Genomic DNA, 26,068 nt, shown 5'->3' on the forward strand with positions numbered 1-26,068 from the left:
CACACTAGTATATTACCCCAATCCCATGAGTTCTAATCTTGCTAACTACTGATAACAGCCTACCAGGTCTGTAGATCTGTTTTCTCTATCCTTTGTTTCTTAAATAGTGAAAGTCCATTTTCAATCCTATGATCTGTTGGAGCTTTTCCAGAATCTACAGAATTTTAGAAGATAACCACTATCTTGGGACACAGATCATGCAGGGGATTTAATAACTTCCAGTTACAATTGATATCTCTGATAGTACTTTCTTTTTAACTGATACTAACGTGTTCAGTTCTGCACTCTCACTAGTTTCTTTCAGGATCAAGTCTGTACCTTCTTTCATGGAGACTGATACAAAATACTTCTTTAGATTCTCTATCGTTTCCTTATTCCCAATGTAAAACTCTGCCAGTAGTGGGCCTACATTTGTCTCTGTAATATTTTCCTTTCTGCATGGTCTAATAAAACGCTTTTTATGTTTCTGCTAGTTGACTTTCATATCATATTTCCTCTCTCAGCGTTTTTGGCATCCTTTGATTAATTCTAAAATGCTCCCAATCCTTCAGGATTCCTACATTCTCCAACTTCTCGTGTTAATCATGGTTGAATCAGCACTTGTTTTGTGCCTATAGGAATGCAACTCTGTTGCAAACCAGTATGATCAATACCAAGTCAAATCCCATTTTCACATGACAATCGATATCTACATTCACCTCCACCCCGCCAGACATTTCAATCTTTTCAGGGCTACTATTCCAACCTCGACAGCCTGCTCAATTTGCACATATTATTTAGCAAAATACCTAACAACAGTGAACGGAGAATAGGAAAAGGCACACTGGACTATCTGGCCTCTCCCATACAATTATTAAAGTTCATGCATCACAATAAATAAATTCCCCATTCCATTCCAATTCAGGTGAACTTTGGGAAAGGTGAAAAAACAGATTGTATGATAATTAAAATCTGGGTTTATCTGGAGACATCAAAATCTGTGAAGTGGCTAAGTCACTGAAGCAATCAAAAACAAGGCCAGATCACTAGCAGATTCGAGCCCTTAACTGTTGTTAAGAGATTGATCTCTTAATACATGCAGTTCTTGAAGAAATTTAACAGTGGTGCCCACCAAGGCAAGAGGGCAGCCTATTCCAAAAGCTAACTATTCCCTGGCAAAAAGAACCACCTACTGTCATTAATCTACACCTGGTTTAATACAATTTAAAACTGTGACCCTTGGTCTTACCTAATCTATTTAATCAGAACACATCATCAATTTAAATACAATTTATTCTTTTTGATCATTTTATAAACCTTTGGATTACCTCATACCTCTTTCTTTAAAATGTAGATTTTCTAACCAAACAGGAATGTTTATTGCGCTATAGGGAGTGCAGAAAATTGGCCAACTCTGAAGGTACCTGCAGCTCAACCAATAGCAGAAAACCTTCTCAAATAAACATGAGACAGAAAGATCTGTTACCATCTAACGTTACTTGTGGGGAAACTAGTACAGTCTATATATTTTCTAAATCAGCCAGTCCAGAGATTTTACTGCACACTTCTGGGGCAAGTGGTACTTGAACCTTGGTCCCCGAGCCAGAGGGAGGGACACTACCATTGCACCACAACAGTCTAGAATATTGTCCTATCTCAACCTGTTCAGAGATGTTATTATAAACATTTAGAACAGGTGGGACTTGAACACAGCCAGAGACACTACCACTGCACCACAAGAGGCCACTACTAGAGTCTATTGTCAAGTACTAAATTAATTATTACTTTGAGAAGTATGGATTAATTAAGGGCAACCTACATGGATTTGTTGAAGGCAAACCGAGTCTAATTAACTTGAGTTATTTGATAATAAAGTAACAGTTGATAAAAGGAGTGCATAGACAATACATACAAGAATTTTCAAAAGGAATTAAATGAAACACCACAAAACAGACTAATGTGGTAAATAGATGTAAATGGTACTAAAGGAAGGTAGGTAACTTGGATAGTAATTGGCAAATGGACAGGAGGGGAACAGCAGTAAACAGAGATGGCCGAGAGGTGACCTAATAGAAGTTTACAAAATTGATAGAGTCTTCTTCCAAACATAGAATTGTTAATTACTAGGGGATATAGGTTTAAAGTAAAAGGGGAAAAGTTAAAAGGAGATAAGAGGGGCAAGTTTTGTTTCAGGGAGAGGGTGGTAAGTGCGTGGAATGTGCTCCCAGAGGAGGTGGTAGAAACAGGTACATTAGCAACATTTAAGAGACATTTTGACAGATATGCAAATAGGAACTGAATTGAGGGATACAGGCAATATGGAGAAGTTTTTAGCTTAGAAAGGCATCATGGGTTGATGGGTTGAAGGGTCTGTTCCTGAGCTGTACTGTTCTTTGTTCTAGATGGTTTTCTGACTGGAAAGCAGTGAGACCCCCTAGAGTCATATAAAAAAAATTACTTTTCTTGTTTTACATGAACAATCTGGACTTGGATACAATGAGTATAATTCAAAAATTACAGATGACACAAAACTTGGCAAAGTGAACAATGAGCAGAATATCAGCAGACTTCAGGACAAATAGGACACTTAAGATTTCCAACATCCACAGTATTTTGATTTCAGTTGAGTTGCTAATTTAAGTATTGGTTCCTTAAAGAGTGAGACGGAGGAATTTTGGAAAGGAAATGGCAGGAACTCTGAACAGGTATTTGGCTTCATAGCAGATGTCACAGAAAGCATCCTTAGTATTAAGTCAAGAGGGAAATGGGAGGGAGAATTGAGAGAGGGCAAGTACTGGGATAACAAGTGGGACTAAAGGTTGAAAGTCCCCTGGACCTGCAACTTAAGTCTGAAAGATGGTGGTGAAAGAGACAGTGGTTGCAATGATTGTAATCTTTCAACATTCCCAAGATTCTGAACGGATCAGAAAATGACAAATGCAACACTGTTTAAGAAAAGTAGGTGTCATGAAACCAGGAATCTATAGGCCAGTCAGTCTACCACCAGTCATTGGGAAACTGCTAAAAACCATTATTCAGAAGGTAATAGCAGGACCCTTAGAAACTCATATTACACAATCAGGCATAGTCAAAATGGTTTTGTGAAAAGAAAATAAAGGGAAACCAATAGCTATTTATGGGGGTGGGGGGCAGAAACATAATGGTGGCGCTACTGGCCTAGTAATCCAGAGGCCTAGACTAAATCTGGGAAAGTGGTTCAAAATACACCATGGTAACTGGTGGAATATAAATTAATACATCTGTAAAGTAACGCTGCAATGAAACTACCATTTAGAACCTAATTTGTTGATGATACAAAGATCATTAGGAAAGCAAGTTGTGAGGAGAATGCAGAGAATCTGGAAAAAAATATAGATAAACTAAACAAGTGAGCAAATAAATGTGTGCAAACGGAATATAATGTAGGAAATGAGATTCTCACTTTGACAGGAATAGAAAAGCAGAATGTATTTTAAATGACAAACTGTAGAATACTGCAGCAGTGACGGATCTGGGCATCCTTGTCCATGAATCACAAAAGATTAGCATGTGGTTACAGCACATAATTAGGAATGCAAATGGAATGTAGGGCTTTATTATTGCAAGAGGGTGGGAAAATAAGTCGGGAAGTGTTGGTACAGCTGTACAAAACCTTAGTGAGGCCACATCTTGAAGACCATTTAGTTTTGGTTTCTTTACCAAGGAGGGATGTACTTGCATTGGAAGCTCACAGATGATTTCTGGGACAAAAGAGGTATCTTATGAAGAAAGACTCAGCACACTGGGTCTGTACTTGAGCTCAGAAGCATCAGAGGTGATTTAATTGAAACAAATGGTTTTCAGTGGGTTTTTGAGGGTACTGAGAAGATATTCTCTTTTATGGGGCAATCTTAAACTAAGGGCCATTGTTTAAAAACAAAGGGTCTTCCATTTAAAATGAAACGGAAGACAAATTTCCTTTGTCAGAAGGCTGTTTGTCTTTGGAATTCTCTTTCCTAATGAGCATTGATGCAGTATATTCATAAAGTAGTACAAATAGACCCTTTGGTCTAACTCATCCAGTCCAACCAAGTTTCCGAAATTGAACCAGTTGCACTGCACGAACTTTGCCCATTTCCTTCTAAACCTTTACTAACCATGTACCTGTCCAAATGTCTTTTAAATAATGTAACTGTGATAGATTTTTGATTAAGGGTTAAGACAACCTGGCAGGAAAAGGAAGTTATGTGTTGCAATTTTAATGAATAGCAGAGTATACTCAATGGGCTGAATGGGTTACTCCTTCCTAAACTTCTTTTGAAAGTGCAGGGACATGGAATTAAATTAGGTAGCTTTTTTCAAAAAGGAATGGCAATCTAAACAGAATTATTGAATTTTACAGCCTAAGGAAAACATAAAAATCATCTAAATAGTTTCACAGTCGAAGGAAGCACCTATAATATCGATGTTATCAAACGTATGGCTAAATTGTTGGAAACTAGTATTGTGTAATGGATGGGTGGATTGCCCATCCAGGGAATGTGTTCAAATTCTACCATGACAGTCTGAAAACAAACATATCAATATCAAAAAACTCTGAAATAAGGAACTGATATCAGAAGAAGTGGCTAATTAACTGTTGGACTATCATAAAACAGAACTAATTCATTAATGTACATTAAGGAAGAAGTTCACACCTAGTGTGTAACTCCAGTCCAATCAATGCTGCAGGAATATGTCTTTCAATTGCATCAAATTAGCCAGTAGTTCACAAAGACCTGACATCACATGCTGATATCAACTAGGAATACATTTAAAGAAAACATTCTTTATTTAGTCAATATACTGGAATTTATTAGTCATAGTATTTATAAATGACTCAACGAAACCCGCTATGACAGGTCAGCCCTGATGAGAAGCAGATTTTTTAGTGACTGCAAAACTATTTCTTACCACATATCTCCACATTTGCTTGCTCAATCTCTCAAACACACATATAGTGGAAATGACTGGATAGTATTTAGCGTAATTATAAGGAACACCGGATAATTTCTTTCTCCTGACACAAAAGCAATGAAGTCAACTGCATCGTCTCTATCATCCTCCCTCTAGGAAGTCAACTCAGCACAATATAAAGAATGAATGCAGGGCTCTCCTTGGGCCATGCACTTTGGCTATTCTCAAAAATAAAATCTGTGAACTAACAGGGAAGTCTGTCTCCAATCTGTCTTTTTAAAAAATATCCTGATTTGATTCAAAGTAGTTTGTGTGTTCACTCCTACCCTATTTTAACGGTAACCATCAAGAATCTAAACAAGCTTTGATTAACCCTGCTAGACTTGCAGCTGCAGATCATGGTTTTATCTTGTTGTAAGGACAGCAAGATCTGATCTCAACATCCATTTAGAAATTTAAATCACTCGTTTATGTCTGCTCCGAGTAACTGCCTAGTAAACAAAGATATATACAGTACAAAATGTCTTGATGTTACAGGAGGATAATGTGCACAGGATCTGCTGTTCCAGACTCTCAAAGATAAAATCAATTTCCAAACTCCAACTGTGTTAGATTGTGCAAGCTAAAAATAGGCTATAAACATTTTGTTTAACAAAGATGACCAACAGTTGTAAAATAGCTAAGATGCTCCAATCAGTAAAAATCTCATTTTTCAGTATAAAAAAGGTAAAAAAAAAAGCTTGACCTTTCCTAGGACTGAAACTCTTTTCAAACAACTATCAAGTCAATAACAAATGAAAGACATGAACAAAGCACCTTAAGTCAGAATGACTGAGTTATAAAATTCTGTTGTTCTATGTTGGAGACTTCAAAAGTACAAATTAATCATTTCTTTGAAAAACCTACGAAACCCAAATTTCTGGTTTAGGACTATGACACTAACATGTGGTCCAATACCATTTATGCACCAACTTAAATTGTTCCTCAAAACTTTTCAAAATTGGCACAGCATATTTTACTTCTACTGAACAAAAGTAGTGTTAAATAGCAATTTAAATTGTGGAACCATATTAGACATGTACCAGTGGAGCTACTAATAACTAGGCAGAATAAAGATAATAGACTACCGCGACAACTTCAAGTGAGACATCTACACTGCATTATCATATGTAAAAGACTTGATAAATTAGTTGTTCCCTTGCCCATACATCCAACTGAATTAAGTGAGGATTAAAAACAATCAAGAAAAATATACATTCCTTAGCTTTAGCAAACTGGTACGGTTTTTTCTAATTGCTCCTAGTGCACTGACAGTATAGTTATATAGCTATATATGCACAATATACCTTACAGCTAGTGTTGGAATTGAGACTTTCATTATAACAGCTACTTTTTGAAATCTCTTGGAAATCCATGGTTACAAGGTAATTCCAGAATATGCATCTACCACAATTTGTGGAATGTGCAATCAGAAACAAATGATGTTGACAAAACACCGAGAGAAAGCTTAACTGTCTAATTAAAAAGGTAGTTATGCATTTATAGCCAACCTTAAAATGTCGGTTGTCAAAGGATTAAACAATACCAGCTCGCAAGGCTATTTACATGCTCAGTCAAGAGAGAAAAATGTCATACCTTCTGTAATGTGCTAAGATTTTTATTCTGTGTATCAAAATTATAAGTGCCTTCAACATTACCATGAAAGAATTGTTTTGAGTTTTACAAATATTTACAGCACTGTGTAACACGGTTCAAGTCTGTGTGGGGTTGGGGTTCCTTTCTTTTTTACACAAGTTAATCAGATCAGACCAAAGCACAGAATTCCAAAAGTACTATGTACAAACGCCATTAAAAAGTACAAGGAGACTGTTTGCTGCCAGTAGGTAGTTACAGCGTTCATGGCTGGCTCAGACAGCACAGCCCCTGTTTTCTTGGGAGTACCAGTCCCCTTGCATCCCCATCCTATTAGGAGTACGGGGGCTTGTTTAGTCAGTACCAGTTTTGCTGCATATTGGAGACCACTTTTCACCACATGGGCTTAAATCAGACTTCGATTGCTCCAAACAACAAAGGGATTAAAAAAAACAAAGAAAAGACTGTGGAAAGAATTTATAAATTAATGAGACCGAAGAGATGTCCTGACAAGCATAAAATACTCTCACATCTTGAAGGGCAGCGTTAGGGAGTAGTGAAGCGCACTTAAGAATGAATGAAAGTACAAAGTCCGCATATGAAAATAAGATTTCTCTGAAAATGCATTTTGGCACAGGTAAAATTGTATGTTTCTTTTCATCTCAGTAAAGTTTGAATTCATGGTTCCAAGGATTCAGCATTTGCCATCAGCTTTATTCACCTTTTCAGCTTAAACCGTTCATCCCTCTTCTCTCAGAATTCAGCCCATTTGATTCCCTCGCAAAGAAGGGAGATTTACAAAACGAAAAAGTTGATCATTATAACTGATGGTGGGGTTGAAAAGCATCCCAACTCTGGCCCTACTGAAACAGGTAGAGATTCTGAGGTCCTGCCTTCAAGTTCATCAGAGGGGTCCAGGATGCTACCATGATAAGATCCATAGCAATCTACTGCCATACAGTCACCAAGTCACTAATATAGTGCAATGGTAATCCCAATTCACATAAACAGGAATCGCCGAGAGTGCAGGATTACACAGAGAGGTTTCCACTCTGCCACTGGAGCCACCAGTTCGCTCAGGGCCGGAAACATTGTAAACACGTAGCTGCCCATTGTCCAAGTCGGGCCTTGCTTGGAAGAAGATTGGCAGTTGGCAGTGTAACGGAGTCAAAGATTAAAAACGAGAGCGAACCAAATGCTCACACTGAAGCAATGACGATCATTAGATGAGGGGAGATGTTGGAGATGCTGGCCAGCAAATCTGGGGCTAGACGGGACAGATGACTTTCAGAGAATTCACAGGGTGGGAATATTTGAAGAACATAAGCAGGCTGTAAAGAGAAAATGCACAGAATTAGTGGGTGCTGCCTCCAAAATATATATTTTTTAAAAATCGCAGGTTTCCTGTAGAGTAACTTTCACAAAATATGTTACATTCTAACATGCTAACTAATTCTTGATGAATCTCAAACAACATTTCATGTTGAAATGCAAAAACTGGCTTACCAAAGATTTAACTTTAATTAATTGTGGTCTGCAAATAACAGCCTCATTCAAGTATGCTGGTGAGCTAAAAATGTGAATAGCTCTCCTTTGAATCAAATCAGTGTCCACAATTTTAAAACTGACCAGATTCCCCTTCTGAAATGTAGGGAATTGGAGAATGAGTAAGAAACTCTCCTACCTTGTTGATATGAAATGTCTCTGCCTAAGTACATAATATTGTTTTCAGCATCCTATTTACAAGTTGAAAATAGCCTGTTCCTACAGCCTACTGGAATGGATTTACAATACTGAAACAATTTGACTGTGTTCCAAGCTGTCTTCAGTTGTTGGGGACATAAGGGTATTTCCAGTTACTGCAATGAAATTAATTCAAATTGATACTTTTGTGTGCTGCATTCGACGTTAAGAGCATCACTCATGGGTGGCTGCATTAATCTTCTGTTCTGTCCCATGGTGTTAGAAAACATGCTGTTGAATTTCTGGTTGATCATATACCTGATTTGAGCCAGGATTTGGAACATTGATTATTCCAGCAGCTTGTTTTAGTTGTAGATAGCTAATAAAACCAGCCTTCAAGGACTCTGTCTGACTCACTACATCTTCCTGATCACGACCACACGGTAAAGCCAACAATAAGCAGTAATCAGTTTCAACCTAGAAAACAAAAAGAGAGATCTTCATTCCAACAATTATTTACACTGCAGTTGCCCAAATTATAATCTTAATGTTGAAAGACATGTTTAAGATGACAAAACATTCACAGCCTTTAAGTACATAACTACCCCAAATCAAGACACTTACCGTCATTCTACGTGCTACACCTTCTAGCTGCGTTGCCTCCAGCCGCATACGCTGAGCAATTCTGAGAGGAGGCCCACCTTCAGGCGCTGGAAGTGACCGGTGTGCCAGCACATTGTTGCCTGACACAAAATGGAGTTGCACTGCTGCTGTGTCATTCTTCAGAGCCAACAGCCCCTGCCATACAATTGGGTATTTCTAAAAGGAATAAATAGTTTAAAAGTGAATCACACTTAGATCTTTTAATCCTGCAGCATTTCAGTTCTAACAAAGCAGACCCTTTAGGCATGTCAGATTTTTCCAGAATGATGTGAAAAATTATGCATTTGAAGGGCATTGATACTAATGCTAGCTTTACACAAATGCAAGAGAAACAAGTGAAATGAGAACAGGTATTTCATCAGATTTCTTTCAGCTAAACACGATAAATTACTCACCTCAGTCAGGATCATTCTCAATGTTAAGGAAGTTTGATTTAGAAGTGGTTTATTCCTCTAATTAATTTGCAAGTTAAAGGAATAAACAGTTTTAGAAAAAAAATACAAGAAATAAATATGAAGTCCAAAACAAAGTAGAGCAGATGAGAAGCAAAATGATCATAAAAACAAAGGTAACAGTTATAACAGAAGGACCAGACTGATGCTTATACCAGTTAAACCAAACTCTATATACAAATTCAACATTTCACAAATCTTTGAAAACTTTGAGTATATACAATTTAAAATTAACTTTTACATTAATTGATAAGTTGAAGCTAATCTTTTTGATATAAGAGAATTGCGGCTTACTGTGAGAAGCTGAACCATATCCACAGGTCTCTGTGAGCCTGATGGTGGCTGTGGCTCCTGCTTTCCAGTAGTTGGAGGGTCTGACCTGGATATCACCGGTGATGGGGCTGTTCCTGATGTTGAGGATTGTGTGGAGATAAAAGATGGTTGTTTTGGAGTTAGGGGCTGGTGTGGTGAGGATAGTTCATGCTTGATTGGCATAGACACTCCAGTTGGAGAAGGATAAGAAGTTAGATTAGCTTCCGGCTGTACCCTCTCTCTCTGTAGATGCTGTAAGTGAGGAGAGTGCAATTCCATCTGCCCTGTTAGTCTGGTGATAGATACATGATGAGGATGCTCAGAAGCTGCAGATCCCTTAGCATCCTGGGATATTTGTGGAGTTTTACTTCTCTGGCCAGGATGTACATGCTCCCCTTCTGAAATACCCTATTAAATAATAAACAGTTTTACACATAGCACTGAAAATATTCTTGTATTCAACACATCCCCACATTAGCATTATAAAGTGTTATCATTTGAATCTTTGATTTGAAGGTTCTAATCAAGCTGAAAGCTGCTCTAAACTAAATTGCAGAGAATTCTGCTAATTTCTCAATTTTTGCCAGACTGTCATCTGGTATTTGGTCTTTTCGGACTTTGAGAACTAGGTTCTATCCCAAAAATATTTTGGAGCATTTCAGCTGAAGCCACCGATAGGAACAAGTTAATAATTTACCATATTAAATTTTTACAAAATCTAGAATTACATTCTTAATTGATACTTTCACAGAGAATTCCTTCAGAATGGACTTATATAAATTTCCAATAACTGAGTATGATTAGTTGGTATTCTGTTAGAGGGAAATATTTCAATGGCTCCCAATATACCATTTCTTTAATTGACATGACTTTGTGGTGGTGGAGCACAGATGTGGCAAAAGGAGAACTTTAGATTTTTAAAGACAGAAATATAGGTGGTGGCACAATCTATGTTTTGAGAAGCCTTGAACCTTCCTGCACAATTGTTTGTACATATTTATCTATAAGCTGGAATATAAAAGTTCAATGCCAAGAGGAAGTCTTGAACTGTTTTAAGTCTTAACTGTTGAAGACAGAATTTGTGTTGAAGGTAAAGCCTCAAATGAAATAGATTAGCAATGTTCATTATAAATAATGAAATCAGCATACATAAAATTACCAATAGCTAGACATAAAAAACAAATATCCTATGGATGCAGCTTGCAATGTATGAGGGAAATACGACAATAAGCATAAATGATACAAAAATTAACTACAAATTTCCCTCAAGAAGAGACGAACAGCATGGTAAGAACATTTAGCACAAAAAGAAAGTAGAAAAGAATAGAGTGGAGAGGAGAGGAGTTCAAATTTTCAGTGTCTTTACAAGCATCCCATATGCAATAGGATCTCTCCCAGAAAGGTCTGAAAGCTGATGTTTGTAGAAGTTCTCTGGTCTGAAGTGGTTGCTTCTCATCAAAATTGGATGGTAGGTCCATTCCAAGTCTTTAGGAGGCATCTTTCGAGAAAAGCTGAAAACGTGTTGCTGGAAAAGCGCAGCAGGTCAGGCAGCATCAAAGGAGCAGGAGAATCGACGTTTCGGGCATGAACCCTTCTTCAGGAATGTTTTCTTGGATGCTGCCTGACCTGCTGTGCTTTTCCAGCAACACATTTTCAACTCTAATCTCCAGCATCTGCAGTCCTCACTTTCTCCTAGAAGATCTTTCGAGAAAAAAAAGTTCTGCAGCATGGCAAGCAAAAACGGATTTTGGGGCTGGGGCAGGGAGGGCACAGACTTACTAGTGGAGCAAAAACAATCAAGTATTCCAGGGCATTGAAAAACACTTTTTAAATAATAACAATGTTGAACTATCAAAGATCAGTTAATTCTAGGTCAACATATTTGAAAACAACCAGTCCCATGGACCTAAAGGGAGACAAAATTTATAACACCATTGAAGGTGGAAGGAGGAATTCATCTCAAAAAGCTGTGGTAAAGTGAAGGGGCACAGATTACCTTACAAGACAGTATCAATGACAGGCTTTACCACAGGCAACTGCAGATCCAGTAAATAAGATCTCTATTTTGACATTTTACTCAAGAATAAAACTATCCAGAATCAAGGCACGTCGACACAATGACAGAACATGATAACTTTCAATTCTGTTGTGTAAGTGTGTTCAAGGACAGAATTCAAAAACAGAATCCTCTCAATATCATCTATAAATGCTTCAGAGTGGCAGAGATTTTTGTTTAAAAAAGGGAAAACATAAACTAAAACAATTTAGTTATAAAAACCATATTCAAATAAATAGTTTACATCAACAACACTCATTAGTGCAGTGTTGTTCACATCTACAAAACGTTTGATTTCTTTACACTGCAACATTATTTAACGGGAATTACAGTGCTATAGCGTTTAACACCACTTTGGTTTGATGGTGGTACCTGACTCGGTCAGAATGCCATGGGTTCAAGATTCACTTCAGAGACTCAAACATTTCTTCAGATTTTTGCTTAAGTGCACTACTGACCAAGTGCTACACTGTCAAAGATGTCATATTTTGATGAGCCTTCATACTTTCAAGTCAATACAACAGACAAGATATCATTCAAAGAGCACGGACCATCACCCCAGTGTCTTCATCAAATTTATCCCTCATATCAATATTACCATAACAGATCTGATCAATAAGATATTATTACTTAGAGATCTTGCTATGCAGAAAATTGGCTTTATAAAACTAAAACATTGGCTTACTGTTAAGCATTTGGAGACATCTGGTGATTGTGAAAAGTACAGTATAAACGCAAGTTTTTTTTTAAACTGCATAGTATAAAGGAAAAAGTTTCTGAATTACACAGGAGAAATTTCTAGATCAGATCTCAGGCACGCAAATTAGGTGACTCTAGCCTATACAGGAAATCTAGGAGTGATCTTTGCAAAGCCATCAAGGACATCAGGAGACAATACAGACTAAACTAACTCCCAGACGAACCACCCAAATACAAGGCCTACATAACAGGTTACAACATGAAGTCTAAGAGAATCACTGACAACAATGCATCCCTCGTTGATGAACTCAATGCATTCTATGCACATTTTAAGCAGAAGAACAGTGAAATGATGTCACCTACCCCAACAGCCTCAGGTGCACCCGTACCCACAGTCACCACCGCAAATATCAGATAGGCCTTACTGAGAGTGAACTCAGAGAAAGCAATTCGCACAGATGGGAGTCCCCAGCCGTGCACTCAGATCCTGCACAGACCAGGTGGCAGGAATGTTTTTTGACATCTTTAAACCCTCTTTACTATGATGTGATGTTGCCACCTGCTTCAAAACGACCACTATCATCCTGGTGACAAAGCAAAATCAGGCAACACGCCTTAATGATTACTGCCTGATGGCTCTGATATTCATCATTATGAAATGCTTCTTGACATTAGTAATGGTACACATCAACCCCTGCTTCCCAGGCTGCCTTGATCCACTACAATTTGCCTATCACTCTAATAGTTCCATGGCAGACACCATCTCCCTCATTCTACACTCATCCCTGGAACATGTGGATAACAATGACACCTACGTCGGACTCCTATTTATTGACATTAGCTCTGCCCTCAACACCATAATTCCAACCAAACTTATCTCCAAACTTCACGACCTTGGACACTGTTACCTCCTCTACAACCAGATCCTTGACTTCTAGATCCGTAGACTATAATCAGTAAGAATAGGCGGCAAGATCTTCTCCACAATAATCCTAAACAGCAGGCTGCATACTCAGCCCCTTACTATATTCCTTATACATTCACAATCGTGTGGCCAAAATTCAGCTCTAAGACCCTTTACAAATTTGCTGATGACACCACTGTAATGGATTGGATCTCAAACAACTATGAGACAGAGTACAGAAAAGATACAATGCTTAGTGTCTTTACACTATCTCTCCCTCAAATGTCAGCAAAATGAAGGAGCTGCTCAATGATGCCAGGAAGTGTAGTGGGGGGCATGCCTCTGTCTGTACCAATGGTGCTGAGGTGGAAGTGGTCAACAGCTTCAAATGCTAAGGAGTAAATATCACCAACAATCTGTCCTGGTATATCCACATTGATTTGACAGTCAAGAAAGCACACCAATGCCTCTGCTTCCTCAGAGGCTAAGGAAATTTGACACATCCACAATAACTCTTTTTATAGGTTATTTCCTGTGGTATTACTATCTGGATGCATCACAGCTTGGTACAGTAACTGTAATGCCCAGGACCACAAGGATTTTCAGAGAGTTGTGGATGCAGCCCAATCCATCATGAAAACCAATCTTTTTTCCACTGACTCAGTATATACTTCCCGCTGCTTTGGGAAAGCAGCCAACATAATCAAAAACCCCTCTCACCCAGTTATATTCTCTTCCATCGGACAGAAGATACAAAAGTTTGAAAACACGTCCCTACAGATCCAAGAATAGCTTCTTCCGCACGGTTATCAGACTTACAATTTCTTGTACATTAGAGTTGGTATTTCTCTGTAACTGTAACACTATATTCTACATTCTGTTCTATTACCCTGATGTACTTGTGTAAGGTATGATTTGTCTGGTTAGCAAGCAAAACAAAAACATTTCACTGTCTCTTGGTATGTGAAACAATAATAAATCAAATTAAACAGATTAGTGCATTTTTGACCAAATGAGAAAGTAGACACTGCTAGAGCATTTTGGAAGGTCAAGTACAAGTGGAAACTGTACAGTCAATGGCAGAAACATTAGGAGTATTAATATGCAGAGGGATCTGGGTGTTCAGGTCCACAGATCACTGAAGGTCGCAGCACAGGTAGATAAAGCTGTACAAAAGGGCCAATGACATTTGTGCCTTCATTGGAAGGGGCATTGAGTAGAAGGATAGACAAGTTCTGCAGCAGCTTTCTAGAACTTAGTTAGGCCATACTTGGAATATTGCATACAGTTCTGGTCACCACACTACCAGAAGGTTGTGGATGTTTTGAAGAGAGTACAGAAAAGAGTTATCAGGATGCTGTCTGGTATAGGGGATTATAGCTATGAAGAAAGGTTGGTTAGACTGTGTTTGGTTTCACTGGAATGCAGGCGGTTGAGGGGTGATCTCGTAGAAGTTTAAAAGATTGTGAACGGCATGGATACAGTGGAAAGTATGAAGCTTTTTCCATTGTGGATGGGTCAATTACTAGGGGACACAGGTTTAAGGTGTGCGGGGAGGGAGAATGAGGAGGTTTAAAAAAGGTGCGAGGCAAGTTTTTCCACACAGAGTGCTGAGTGCCTGGAACGCATTGGCAGAGGTGGTGGAAGCAGGCACAATAGCAGAATTCAAGAAGCACCTGGACAAATACATAAACAGGAATGGAATAGAGGGATAGGGATCCTATAAGTGAAGACAGTTTTAATATGGAACGGTATAATGTGTCAAGGCAGGCTTGGAGAGCCGAAAGGCCTGTTCCTGTACCATACTGTTCTTTGTGCTGGTTGTGGGGAATAAGGTGGGTTGAATGCATGATGTGTTGATAGGGCAATATCTAGGGAACCGATTTCATAGTACAACATCCGGATTAGCTATAGAAAAGGCTTTGCACCTTGGGAAGAGAGAATGCAGATAAAATTAGGAGAATGATTTTGGAGAAGAAATCTCAGTTACGTGGATAAACTACAGAAACTGAAGTTGTTCTCCTGAGAGGTAAAATAATCATTGAACAATTTGATACAGGCATTCAAAATAATGAGTGGTCTGAACAGTTAAACTAAAAGTATTTTATTGGCAGCAAGGCAAAGTACCAGGAATGCCAATTTAAGGTGAATAGTTAAAAAAAAATTGTTACAAGAGGAAAAAGGTGTACGAGTGATTAGTATCTGGAATACATTGCCTCTATAATGCTGCCAGGCAATGTCAATTGTGGCTTTCAAAAGGGAATCCGATAATTATCTGAAAACAATTGCATGGCTTACAAGGGACAAGGAAGGGTATGGACTAGCTGAGTTGCCCTAGAGAGAACCAATGTGGATACGACAGCTAAACTGCCTCCTTCAGTGCTGTTAATCATCCTATGATTCAATGAAATGACAGTTTCAGCAGGAGAGCTGAGACAGATGTAGAAATAGATGAGGGCGGAAGGAGATTCCAGTCTAGGTGATAGAGAGAATGTACCCTCGAAAGCTCAACTTGGGATCAAAAAGGTCACTTTGGGTGTGAGCGATGTCTTGGAAAATGAAAAGAACTAGTGGCAGGGGTCAAAGACAATGGGTCAATCTTGCTATTAATTCATTGATAGAAAATCTCTGGTCATCCGATGCTGGATTTCAGACAAGGAGTGAAATCAAATTAGAGATAGTAGTGAGGTCAAGGAGATGGTGCTGAATCAGAGTTGGACCACAAAACGTGTTTTTCGAAGATGTCACCACAGCAGATGAGAATTTCAATGGTCATAGATATAGATCTAGGGAAGGGGAAAACATTCCAGAGGTAACAGCAGGTATTTGAAGGAACAGCATGAATAGACATGGAACATAAAAATTATGAAGTTATGCTAAATATTTTAAATTATTGGAGGAGTCACAACTCGAGTATATGCCCAACTCTGGGCATTAACCTTTAGAAAGGCCATCAAGGCTTCTTTGGAGGATGCAGATATACCAGAATGGTATCAGGGATGAGGGCCTGCAGTTACATGGAAAGACCAAAGTAGTTGGACTCGGTGCAGAAAAGAAATCATGATTTTATTGAATTGAATACATACACAGATTCACCAAAAGTAAATAAACCATTTCCATAAAATAAGAGCGGTTCACAACCAAGTGACAAATATTGAATGTAAATGGCAAAAAAGCCAGAGATGAAGTGAGGAAACGTTCTTTTATATAGGGCATTATGATGGTCTGGCATGCACTGCCTGAAGGGGCAATGGAAGTAAATTCAGAAGGCAATTGGATACTCAAAAGGGGCGAAATGCAGAAGTCCAAAACTAATTGAATTGTTTTTCTAAAAAACTGAAACTGGCACAAGGACCCAAATGGCCTCCAATTATTCTACAGTTCTATAATTCTGAAGCAAATGAAGCAGAGGACTTCACACATCATAAAATTTGACAACAAAATGGTAGTGGCGAAGTCCCAAAATTAGGCTGACTTTACAACTTGGCAATGGCAACAGGGAACACTAAAGTAATGAATGTAGAAGTGCAGTTTTTATTTTTTATGTACTTATCTCAGATGTTGCACTGCATTTTTCCCTCAACAAAGTATCACAGGTAAGAATAACTTCAGAACGAAAACATTTTATGGAAGTTGATAAAATGAGGCAAAAAAAAATCACACATTTACCTGAGGAGTCATGCTGCGAGATGGTAGATTCATTCCTCCAAACGGTGGATGACCAAGGTGAGAATGGTGGAAGTTCCGTGGATCTTGATACACGCGTGGATAGTCATGGAAGGAACTAGGGACTTGGTGCATGAGTTGAACGCCATGCGATACCATTACAGATTGAGACATAGGCATTCCAGGAGGTACATTGATCAACCGAGTTTCATTGTGAGGTGACTTTGTCATTTTTACTTCAGATGTTTTTGGGGCCTCTTTAGCTGGTTGAGGAGTTTTACTAGTAGGAGGAGTTTTAACAGATCCATCAGGAGTCCTAGCTTGTCTGGCCTCACCATGGACATCACCTACAGCTGTCATAGGTGGGTACATCATCCTAACGTCACGCAGTAACATCTCCTGGGGCACATTGTATTGGTCCAGTCGCAAACCTCCAGGATGGATTCTGTAGTCTGGCTGCATCACAAGGACATCTGGCTGTAAGGGAGCTGATCCTCTTCTAAGTCCATGATAATGAAGTAGTTCTTCATCAGGTTGATGCTGGTTGGATATCTGAGGCATACACAAGTCTCTGATAACTGTTGACTGTGGTGTGTTTGATCTCTGCGAACGAAGTTCCATTTGAGGTTGGAGGACAGCTCTAGGAGAGGGATGGTGAGTCTCGGGCCTTATGCCAAATGGAATACCTGGTACTGAAGGAGCATTCATTCTTACTTCACCCTGAGAAAGATGCCCTAAGGAGACCACCTGAGTCTGTGTCACACTATGAGGAGGCATAATGACCGATTGCTCTGGCAAATGAACACTTGGAACAAATTGTGTCATAGTGAGACCAGCATTTATAACCATATTAGCATTCATTGATTGGGAAGTTGTTGAGGTGCTACTCGGCTGACACACTTTGGGAAATGGAGAAGGGGAATGAACAGATGTGCGTGGAGAATGGGGTTCCTGTTTAATGGAGACTGGCAGAGGCAGACCTCTTTCTGTTGGAGTACCACGTCCAGAACTGATGTGGTTAGTGTCTGATTGCAACTTACTTGGCATAGCAGCATGATGAGGGCTGATTCCTGGGCTCAGGGTTGACTGCTGTGTTACTTTAACAGCTTCAATTTTGGGAACAACTGGGTCTCCACCTTTCTTGTTAGTAGATACAATGTTCGGTAAAGGATTGTAGACGATCTTAACTGCTCCTGGCTGAGTCGATAGTGTACCTGAATGCATAGCTGATTCAGATTTCTCATGGATTTGATGCTCTTGTTTAATACTTGAAATAACAGGTGATGTGTTATAAGATTGGGGACCACCATGTCCAACAAGTATGCTTGAGGAATGAGTGCCAATCACATTGCTATAACCTGATGGAGTTTGTGAACCCTTTGAAACAGGCTGTGATTGTGAAACTGGCTCTGGTTTGGCTTGTGACTTGGACACAGATTGTTGAAATTCTATATCTACTGCACTAGCAGGTGGAATCTGGCTGATTGGAGCACTTATTCTTTGAGGACCTTCTGTTTTCTGACCAGAGTAACTCAACACCACAACCCCTTCAGAAGTATTTACTCTCAGTCGTGGACTCGATCCCTGGTTTAATGCAAGATTATCCACCTGCCGAGACTCATCTCCAATGAATGCCACTGTCCCAAGCTTGTATCTGCTATTTTCAGTTAAGTTTGATCTATATTTCTGTTTGGTCAGTGACACAGTTGGGAGACTTGGTGTCTGAGATGGAAGGCTGGCTGGGCCTCGGCTATTTGCTGTCACCTTTGCCGCTTCCTCTTGATCTAAACTAGGTGGGATCCTGCTTATTACAGAAGTAACTTTGGGTGATATCAAAGGACCACCATGCTTTTCTTTCTCATTAAACACTGGCATCTCTGATATTTGTTGTCCTCCAGTACTGCTAGGTGGAACTACAGCTTTTTCATCCAATATCAGTTTGCTAGCTTCACTTGAAGGGAAAGCTTCTTCTGTCCGAACCGAAGTCAGTGGCTCATTTATTGCTGTAGTTACAAACGTGGTTGGAACACCTGTAGCTGAAACATACTTTGGCTCCATGAGAATTTTCCTCAATGTACTAGAGTTGGTGTCAAGGTCAGAAGCTTTGGTATCTGGGGGAGGAGCAGTAGGAGGGGGTGTAGAACAAGCACGAGATGCCTCATGCCTTGACATCCAATCTGGCACAACCCCAGGACTAATATGTGCAGTTCCCAAGGCAGGTGCAGGAGTTACTGAAATCTTTGCAGTAGTCGTGGTTGGGAAAGCATTAATAGCTACTCTTGACATGTTTTGTTTTGATTGAGCTTCAGGTGCAAACTCAGTGTGTTGCTTTAGTTTAAAACAGGGAGGACTTCTGTTATCTTCATTACAGGCTGAAGAATGCAGTGGATCATGTGGTGAAATAGCTTCAGTTGTTGAATCCTTATCTGATTCAGAGGGTTTCATACCACCAAGTTTACTCTCTTCTAATTTAGTCAGATTGTCTGTATCACTCTTGGAAACAGAAATAGGTTCTACCACTGATTTATTTGCACATTTTTCAGAAACGGTTTCTGCTGTAACACTGTTTTGTTTAATGTCAGCAGAAACAGGCACTGGTTCGGGTTCAGAATTATTGCCATCTGCTAACTCTCCCTTTCTGCCAGTGCTCCCTCTTCTATTACGCCTTGTCATTCGAGGTTTTGAACGCCCTCTACGACTTGGGGTCCGTGGGACTTCAGCAGGTTCTGGCAATGGAAGGTTCTCTGTTTTCTGGGAAATATTTCCAGATCGCTGAAAACACACATCAGGACTTTTTGCCTCAGCCACTGTAGTCAATAAAGGCGATCTGGAAGCTGAACTGACTGAAACTGCTGAGTGACTGTCCATAACTGGAGTTTTCAAAGCGGAAGTGTCCAAGGACAGAGCGGAGGGAACAACACCTTCTGTTGAAATGGGAGTTTCAGAAACCATGCTCTCTGTGGAGACTGGAACTTTAGAAATCACACTCTCAGCTGAGACAGGTACTTTAGAAATCACACTCTCAACTGAGACAGGAGTTTTAGATATTACACTCTCAACTGAGCCAGGTGCTTTAGATATTACACTCTCAACTGAGCCAGAAACCTTAGCAATCGTGCTCTCCAATGGGACTGGAGCTTTAGATATCACACTGTCTGCTGAAGGGGTGTCTACTGGTGTAGCATTTTCAGGAACTATGTTGTCTGCTGAGGTAGGAACTTTAGGAATTATGTTGTCTGTAGAGGTGGGAACTTCAGAAACCATGCTTTCAACTGAAGAGGGAACCTCTGTAACCACATTTTCTGCTGAAGCAGGAGATTTAGAAATAGAGCGGCCAGAAACTGGGGCTTTAGACAGCAAACGACCTGAAGCTGGGATCTTTGATATCAAACGGTTTGAGGGTTGACCCTTTGCCAACAATCGGCCTGAGGCACCAACGTCTGCAGCTGACTCTAAAATATTCACAATATCCTGATCAGTTTCAGGCTGCAACGTGTCTGGTGGTGTAGGAAGTACCATTTGATCTTCAGAGATACCTGCTACAGTTTGTTCAGTAGGATATCTTGGAGCAGATGGGAAGCTATCTGGTTCTGCTGATTCATCAGCAATAATGGAGTCAATGGCTGCTGCAAGCTCAGTTTCACTTGCCTGATGGGCAGGCTTTTCCACGTCTTCCTCTGTTCTAACATCTGGCTCATCTGCAGTCTCTTTGTAAGGATGTACAGTTGGGATTTCTGTTAATTTTGCAATGTTCTCCACTGCTCTTTCAAGTTCTATCTGTTTAGCTCGTTGTACAGCTTCTGGTGAACACTCGGGTTTTGCTATTTCTTCTTCTGGTGATTTGGGAGGTCCTAAAAACGTATCACCCATTTCTTCTTTAACGAGCTCAGGTGACTGACTGTCATTTCTCGGTGGGTCCTTCTTTGGTGTCACAGACACTTCTCCATCACCTGAGTGAAGAACACCTTTTACTTCTTCAGTGCTAAGTCTTATTTCCAAATTTCGTAGACACATTTTGTCCTCACTAGCCTTTGCATTTCTCCCTCTACCACATTTTGACTTTGAGCCTTTCTCCACAGATCTTTTCTCTATCATTTCACCCGAATTGTTAGTTGAAGGACACTTCTCTACTGCACCATCATTTCTGTCAGATTTTTGGTCACTTACTATCTCATTTCCCTCAGCCGAGGCTTTGATATTCTCAGCTGTTGAGCTTTGCTCAATTAAGGGCTCTGCAGCATCAACACAAATTTCAGCAGTTCTTGGTTCTGTTTTAACTCCTTTTCTTCCTATCTGGCTACTCTGAGCAGCTGAAGAATGACTTTGTGCGGTTTTCTGAGATCGAGGTGACTTCCACCCTTCCACAGGTTTTGTGCTTTCAGTACCATCTTTCGTTTCGGTTTCTTCAGCGTCCTGTTTTACCTGGTCAGCTTTAAAGCATGGCACTTCTTCACCAGGTCTACGACGGGATTTTGGAGGTCTTCCCCGTCGTGGAGGGGTTTGTACATTTGGTGATTCCTGAACTTCTTTCTCAGCCCTTTTCCTGGTTGAACGCAATGTATCTGTTGAGTCCTTTATTAAGGATGGGCCATCATCAACTGTGGCATAAACTGACCGCACATTTCTGCGTCTTGTTCTACCTAAAGGAAGACTTGGCTCAGAGGTTTCTGACTCAGGGGCTGAACTTGGAGACTTTGCTGTGTTTTTGGAGACCTTTTCTACATCTAGCTTTTGGTCCTGAAGTTTTTGAGTGTCGCCACGAGGTGATGACGACCGTTTAAGCTTTTCACGGTCTATCCTTTCACTTTTTCTTGTGACCGGCTTTTCTGAAATGGTTGCAGTGATGGCTTGAAGTGGAGTCTTTGTTCTTTTATTTTTGGAATTCTTTTTCTCTTTTAAAACTACAGAAGGCTCAGTATCCATTTCATTGTCAGAAACTTGTGGACGGATTCCCGAATGCTCTTCTTTCTTGTTGACATCCAGTTCAACACTGACAGGAGGATTCTTATTATCTTTGTGCTCCTCGGGTACTACCTCTTTTGGGATAGGTTTGGAGGAATCTGCATTGATCTCTGGCACTTTAGGTTCAGCATTGATGCAGATTTCTTGTACATCATTCCCCCCTGGAGTTGGTGGTTTGGTATCCAAATAAGACAGATGTTCTCTAACTACTGATTCCTGCCCAGAAGCCACTGGTTCTGAAGTAACATTTGCTTCCAACTGCTTGTTTACAACAATAGGTTCCATTTCTTCACAGGGGCTCACGTTAACAATGGCAGGTTTAGATGCATCAGCAGCAGGTCCAGATTCTGAACGATTCTCTCCTGAGTTGGAAACTACACTTTCTGTCACCAGGGTTTCATTTGCTGTTTTACTCTTAACGGTTTCTTGCTGTTCAGCAGGTAGTGCCTGAAAACTTGTGGTCAGAGGAGGTGGTGGAGGTGGTGGTGGTGGTGGTGGTGGGACTATAGTCCTTAAAAGAGGACAAGTATTTTTTAAATCTGATTCTTTCAATTCAGATACAGGCTCTGTTGTTTTAGGTTGAACTTCTTTCTCAATTTCTCGTCGCTCAAGTTCCTTTGGCTTCTGATCCTTTTCTTTCTCCTTCTGTTGCATACGTGTCAATTCAATAAACCGACTGTGAAATAAAACTACAGGTTCCTGTATGAGATCTGGGGTATTACTGGAGCCATCAACAGATCCCTGCCTTCCAAATAACCGACCAGAAATTACATCCATATCGTCTTCTTTCCTTTCAAGATGCTGTAAGCGTTTTGAATCCTGCTCAAAGATTGAGCTATGGAGGAACCGGGAAGCAAATAATTCTTGCCTCTCCTGTTCATCCTCCTTATGATCTTCCTTCTTTTCATCTATTTTGCCTTCAGAATCTGTTCTAATTTTTTTCTTTTTCATATACCAAGAAGGGATTGGCCTTGGTGCTGATTCAACCTTTTCTTTATCTTTATCTTTCCTGAAGCTGGCAAACCTTGAATCCCGATCTAAGAATGACCAATTTTCTTCTCGGGATGAAGACAGAGACTTTGCTCTCTCAAGTAAAGCCTTGGTATCAGGGGTAATGGTCTTGTCAAGTGCAAAGGAGTAGAATTTATTTCTTTCTAGTGAGCTTGACAGCTTTAAGTCTGATAATCTATCTTCCCTATTTCGCAGGAATAAAGGTAATCTAGAACTTTCAAAAGATGTTGAAGCTTTAGGTGAATGAGAAGATTTGTGTTCATTATCCTCATCAGAATCAGATGGTACCTCACCTGGTTCAAGCTCACGTACAGAACGTTTGCGAATGCCATCTCGTTTTATAATGCTACTGGGAAAGCTAACATCAGACCTATTTGCATCTAGTTTTAGACGTGTTTCCCAACGAGGTGCCTCTTCTTCTGAGCTCTGAGACATTATTTTAAACCTAGCCAAATCCAGCATTTGTTCTCGCTTATTTGACTCATGAGCATTGCATTTTAAAGGTTCTTCTCTAACAGGAATCTGAAAGGTGGAGTCTAATTTTGGAGAATCCTTTGGTTCTTTTGGTAGTAATGCCTGATGGGGGGAATCATTATCATCCTCATCCTGATAAGAGAGGATATGTCGAAATCCAGGGGAAAGGACAGTTTTCTCAGAATCTTCACTTAGCTGACGAGAACTTCTGTAATTTCTTTCTCGTTTCAAGCTAGTTTCAAAGTCAAATTGATCAGTTTTTCTCCGTTTAACTGGAGGGGAATCATCTGTGACATCCTGAGGTGGCTTCCCCACTTCATGGACCAAACTCCTCCTTTCAAATTCATCTGCATTTTCTTTCCTGGGGCTGTTGTACTTTTCAGATTTTGCCATTTCCATTTCCTGTTGCTGTTTAAGTCTACGGTTCTGCTCCATCTGTTTCCTATAACTTTGAGTGTAATCAATATCAATCCCAAGTTTCTCATCCGCATCAATGGTTTGTAATTTTTCATGGGCAGACTTGTGATCATTTGTGTCCTCAGGGGTACCACTGTACTTTCTTTTCCTTTCCTCTCTTTTAGTCTCTCCTTCCGCTGGTACCTCATCAAGATGTGGGAGCAATGGCTGCACAGTTCCCTTATTTGGAGGCTTCGTTGTATTCAGTTTCTTTAATGCAATTTCTGGAGTTTCTACTGGTTCTTCAGATGGCTCACTTAATCTTGACTGTGCTTCTATACTGGGCCGCAAGCCAATTCCCGCAGAAACAGTAGCAGACTCCTGTCCTTCTCTGGGGCTAAATGCTGAAATTAGTTTCTCTTGCTTGACTTTCCTATGCTCCCTTTTGAGTAATTCTTTCCGCAAAGGTCTTCGGTCCAAATCTCCTTCTTTGCCTACTGTAGGCATTTCTCTCCAAGCAGCCAGTTCAGGTTGTTTTCTTAGACCTAGCCGGAGTTCCTCTTCCTCTTGACTGCCTCGCTTAACCTCTAATTTCTGCCTATCCGTTCTTAAAGTGGGATCTGCAAAACGTCTCTTCCTAGCCTCCAGTTTGTCAATATCCATTGCATTTGGTGCTTCAGGGCATGGTTCGGATTTGAGGTTCTTTTTATGCTTAATTTTCACTTCCTTACCCACAACCTCTATTTGGCTGGCAAGCAACTTCTCTTTTGGCACTTTTGGCCTGGAAGGTTCTAATTTTGATTGTTCAGTTTTTGTCTGGTCAAGTCGAGTTAACTGTACTTTATTCTGTTCTGCAGATGGAGATTTGACAGTGTCACTCTCTGACTTTCCTCTTGGTTTCTCTGCATTCAAGGGCTCAATCATTTTTGCCTCTCTCTCCTTTACACGAGTTAACACCACACAAGGAATTAAATCCAAACGATTTTTTGAAGCTCCTTCTTTCTCTGCTTTATCTTTTCCTTGTTTAGTTTTGCCCTTTAGACTATCAAGATTTAGGTCCCTATCTACTTCATGGTCTGTTTCAGAAGACAGGGAACTTGGAGATGGAGGTTTCACCTTCCGTATTTTAAGCTTCTCAATTTTCTCTTTCTTATCCGGTTTCTCTACTTCAGATTTCTCAATTTTCTTTGCTCTTTCCAATTTTTCAGACTTGTCTTTTCTTTGGGTTCGTTTTTCAGCTCTTTCAGGTTCAAACAGCCGATCCTTCTCCTTTTCATTTTTCTCATAACGGTCTGGTCGGACTTTGTCTGGTTTATCTGCCTTATCGTATCGTGGAGGTGATAGTGAACTGCAACTACCGCTACGGTCCGATGATCGACTGTATATCCTGCGTTCAGAATCCACACTGTCACTTTGATGCCTCTCAGACTGTGCTGGTGAAGCGCTGCAACTCTGAGCTCTTCTCGAGTGCGTTGGGCTTTGGCTTCGCTCACAAGTTCGCCTTTCGTGATCTCGTTCTCTATCAGATTCATAGCGTTCTCTCTCTCTTTCTCTTTCTCGCTGTCTGTAACTGTACTCCCTTATGTCCTGTTCATATGGATCTCTATAGTCTCTATATTCCCGTGGATCTTCATAATAACGAGGATCATAATAGTCGCCCTGGTAAGGATCCCACTCCGCATAAAAATCTCTACTTCTTGCACGATAATCCCTTCGAGGATCTTCAGGAAATACAGCAGCTGGTCCTCTAACCGCATCAAAGTAAGCACGATCCGCAGGATATTCATGATATGATCCCCTCCGGTCCTCCCTGTTAATTAAAAAAAATACATTAATTGAAGCGCAAATATTTTTTGAACAAATCCATGCTGTTTGAAATTAATTTTAAAAGAAAGAGCAGAAATGTAGAAAGGGGTTGCTTCAAACTTGAGTTCAAAGGTGAATTTCACTCCTTGGTCCAATAGTGAATACAAGATTTCAGATTTGATTTTCGAGGTCTGAGACAATAGTCGAGATGAGACTCTAATTCAAATGTGATGTCCCACCGTCTACATTTGCTAAATCTGGCAGCACAAATGACCTGAACTCATTTGAAGAATGCCACTTTGGCTAAGTACTTAAGTAGGAAATTCTGTATGCACCAGTTGCGCAAGAAGATACAGAGGATTTTTTTTTTACATAAATATAATTTTGTCAAAGGTTCAGAGGCTTTCACTGGATTGGATATGACAAATTTAAAATAGA

The 26,068-nt window shown here is 39.9% G+C and overlaps 1 protein-coding gene across 7 annotated transcripts in view; it reads right to left on the reverse strand.

Moving 5' to 3' along the window:
- Positions 1-6,565: 6,565 nt before the first annotated feature.
- Positions 6,566-26,068, reverse strand: part of spen (spen family transcriptional repressor) — a 108,406-nt gene continuing 88,903 nt past the window's right edge. For all 7 annotated transcript variants that reach the window (XM_060852090.1, XM_060852089.1, XM_060852083.1 and 4 more), the window contains 5 exons: positions 16,985-25,634; positions 9,639-10,064; positions 8,854-9,048; positions 8,548-8,706; positions 6,566-7,877 (listed from right to left, as the gene is read on the reverse strand). In XM_060852090.1, coding sequence (XP_060708073.1) covers positions 7,746-7,877; positions 8,548-8,706; positions 8,854-9,048; positions 9,639-10,064; positions 16,985-25,634 — 9,562 coding nt within the window. In that variant the 3' untranslated portion in view covers positions 6,566-7,745. The remainder of the gene's footprint in view (positions 7,878-8,547; positions 8,707-8,853; positions 9,049-9,638; positions 10,065-16,984; positions 25,635-26,068) is intronic.

Source organism: Hemiscyllium ocellatum, chromosome 37 (genome assembly GCF_020745735.1).
Source record: "Hemiscyllium ocellatum isolate sHemOce1 chromosome 37, sHemOce1.pat.X.cur, whole genome shotgun sequence".
Classification (NCBI taxonomy): Eukaryota; Metazoa; Chordata; class Chondrichthyes; order Orectolobiformes; family Hemiscylliidae; genus Hemiscyllium; species Hemiscyllium ocellatum.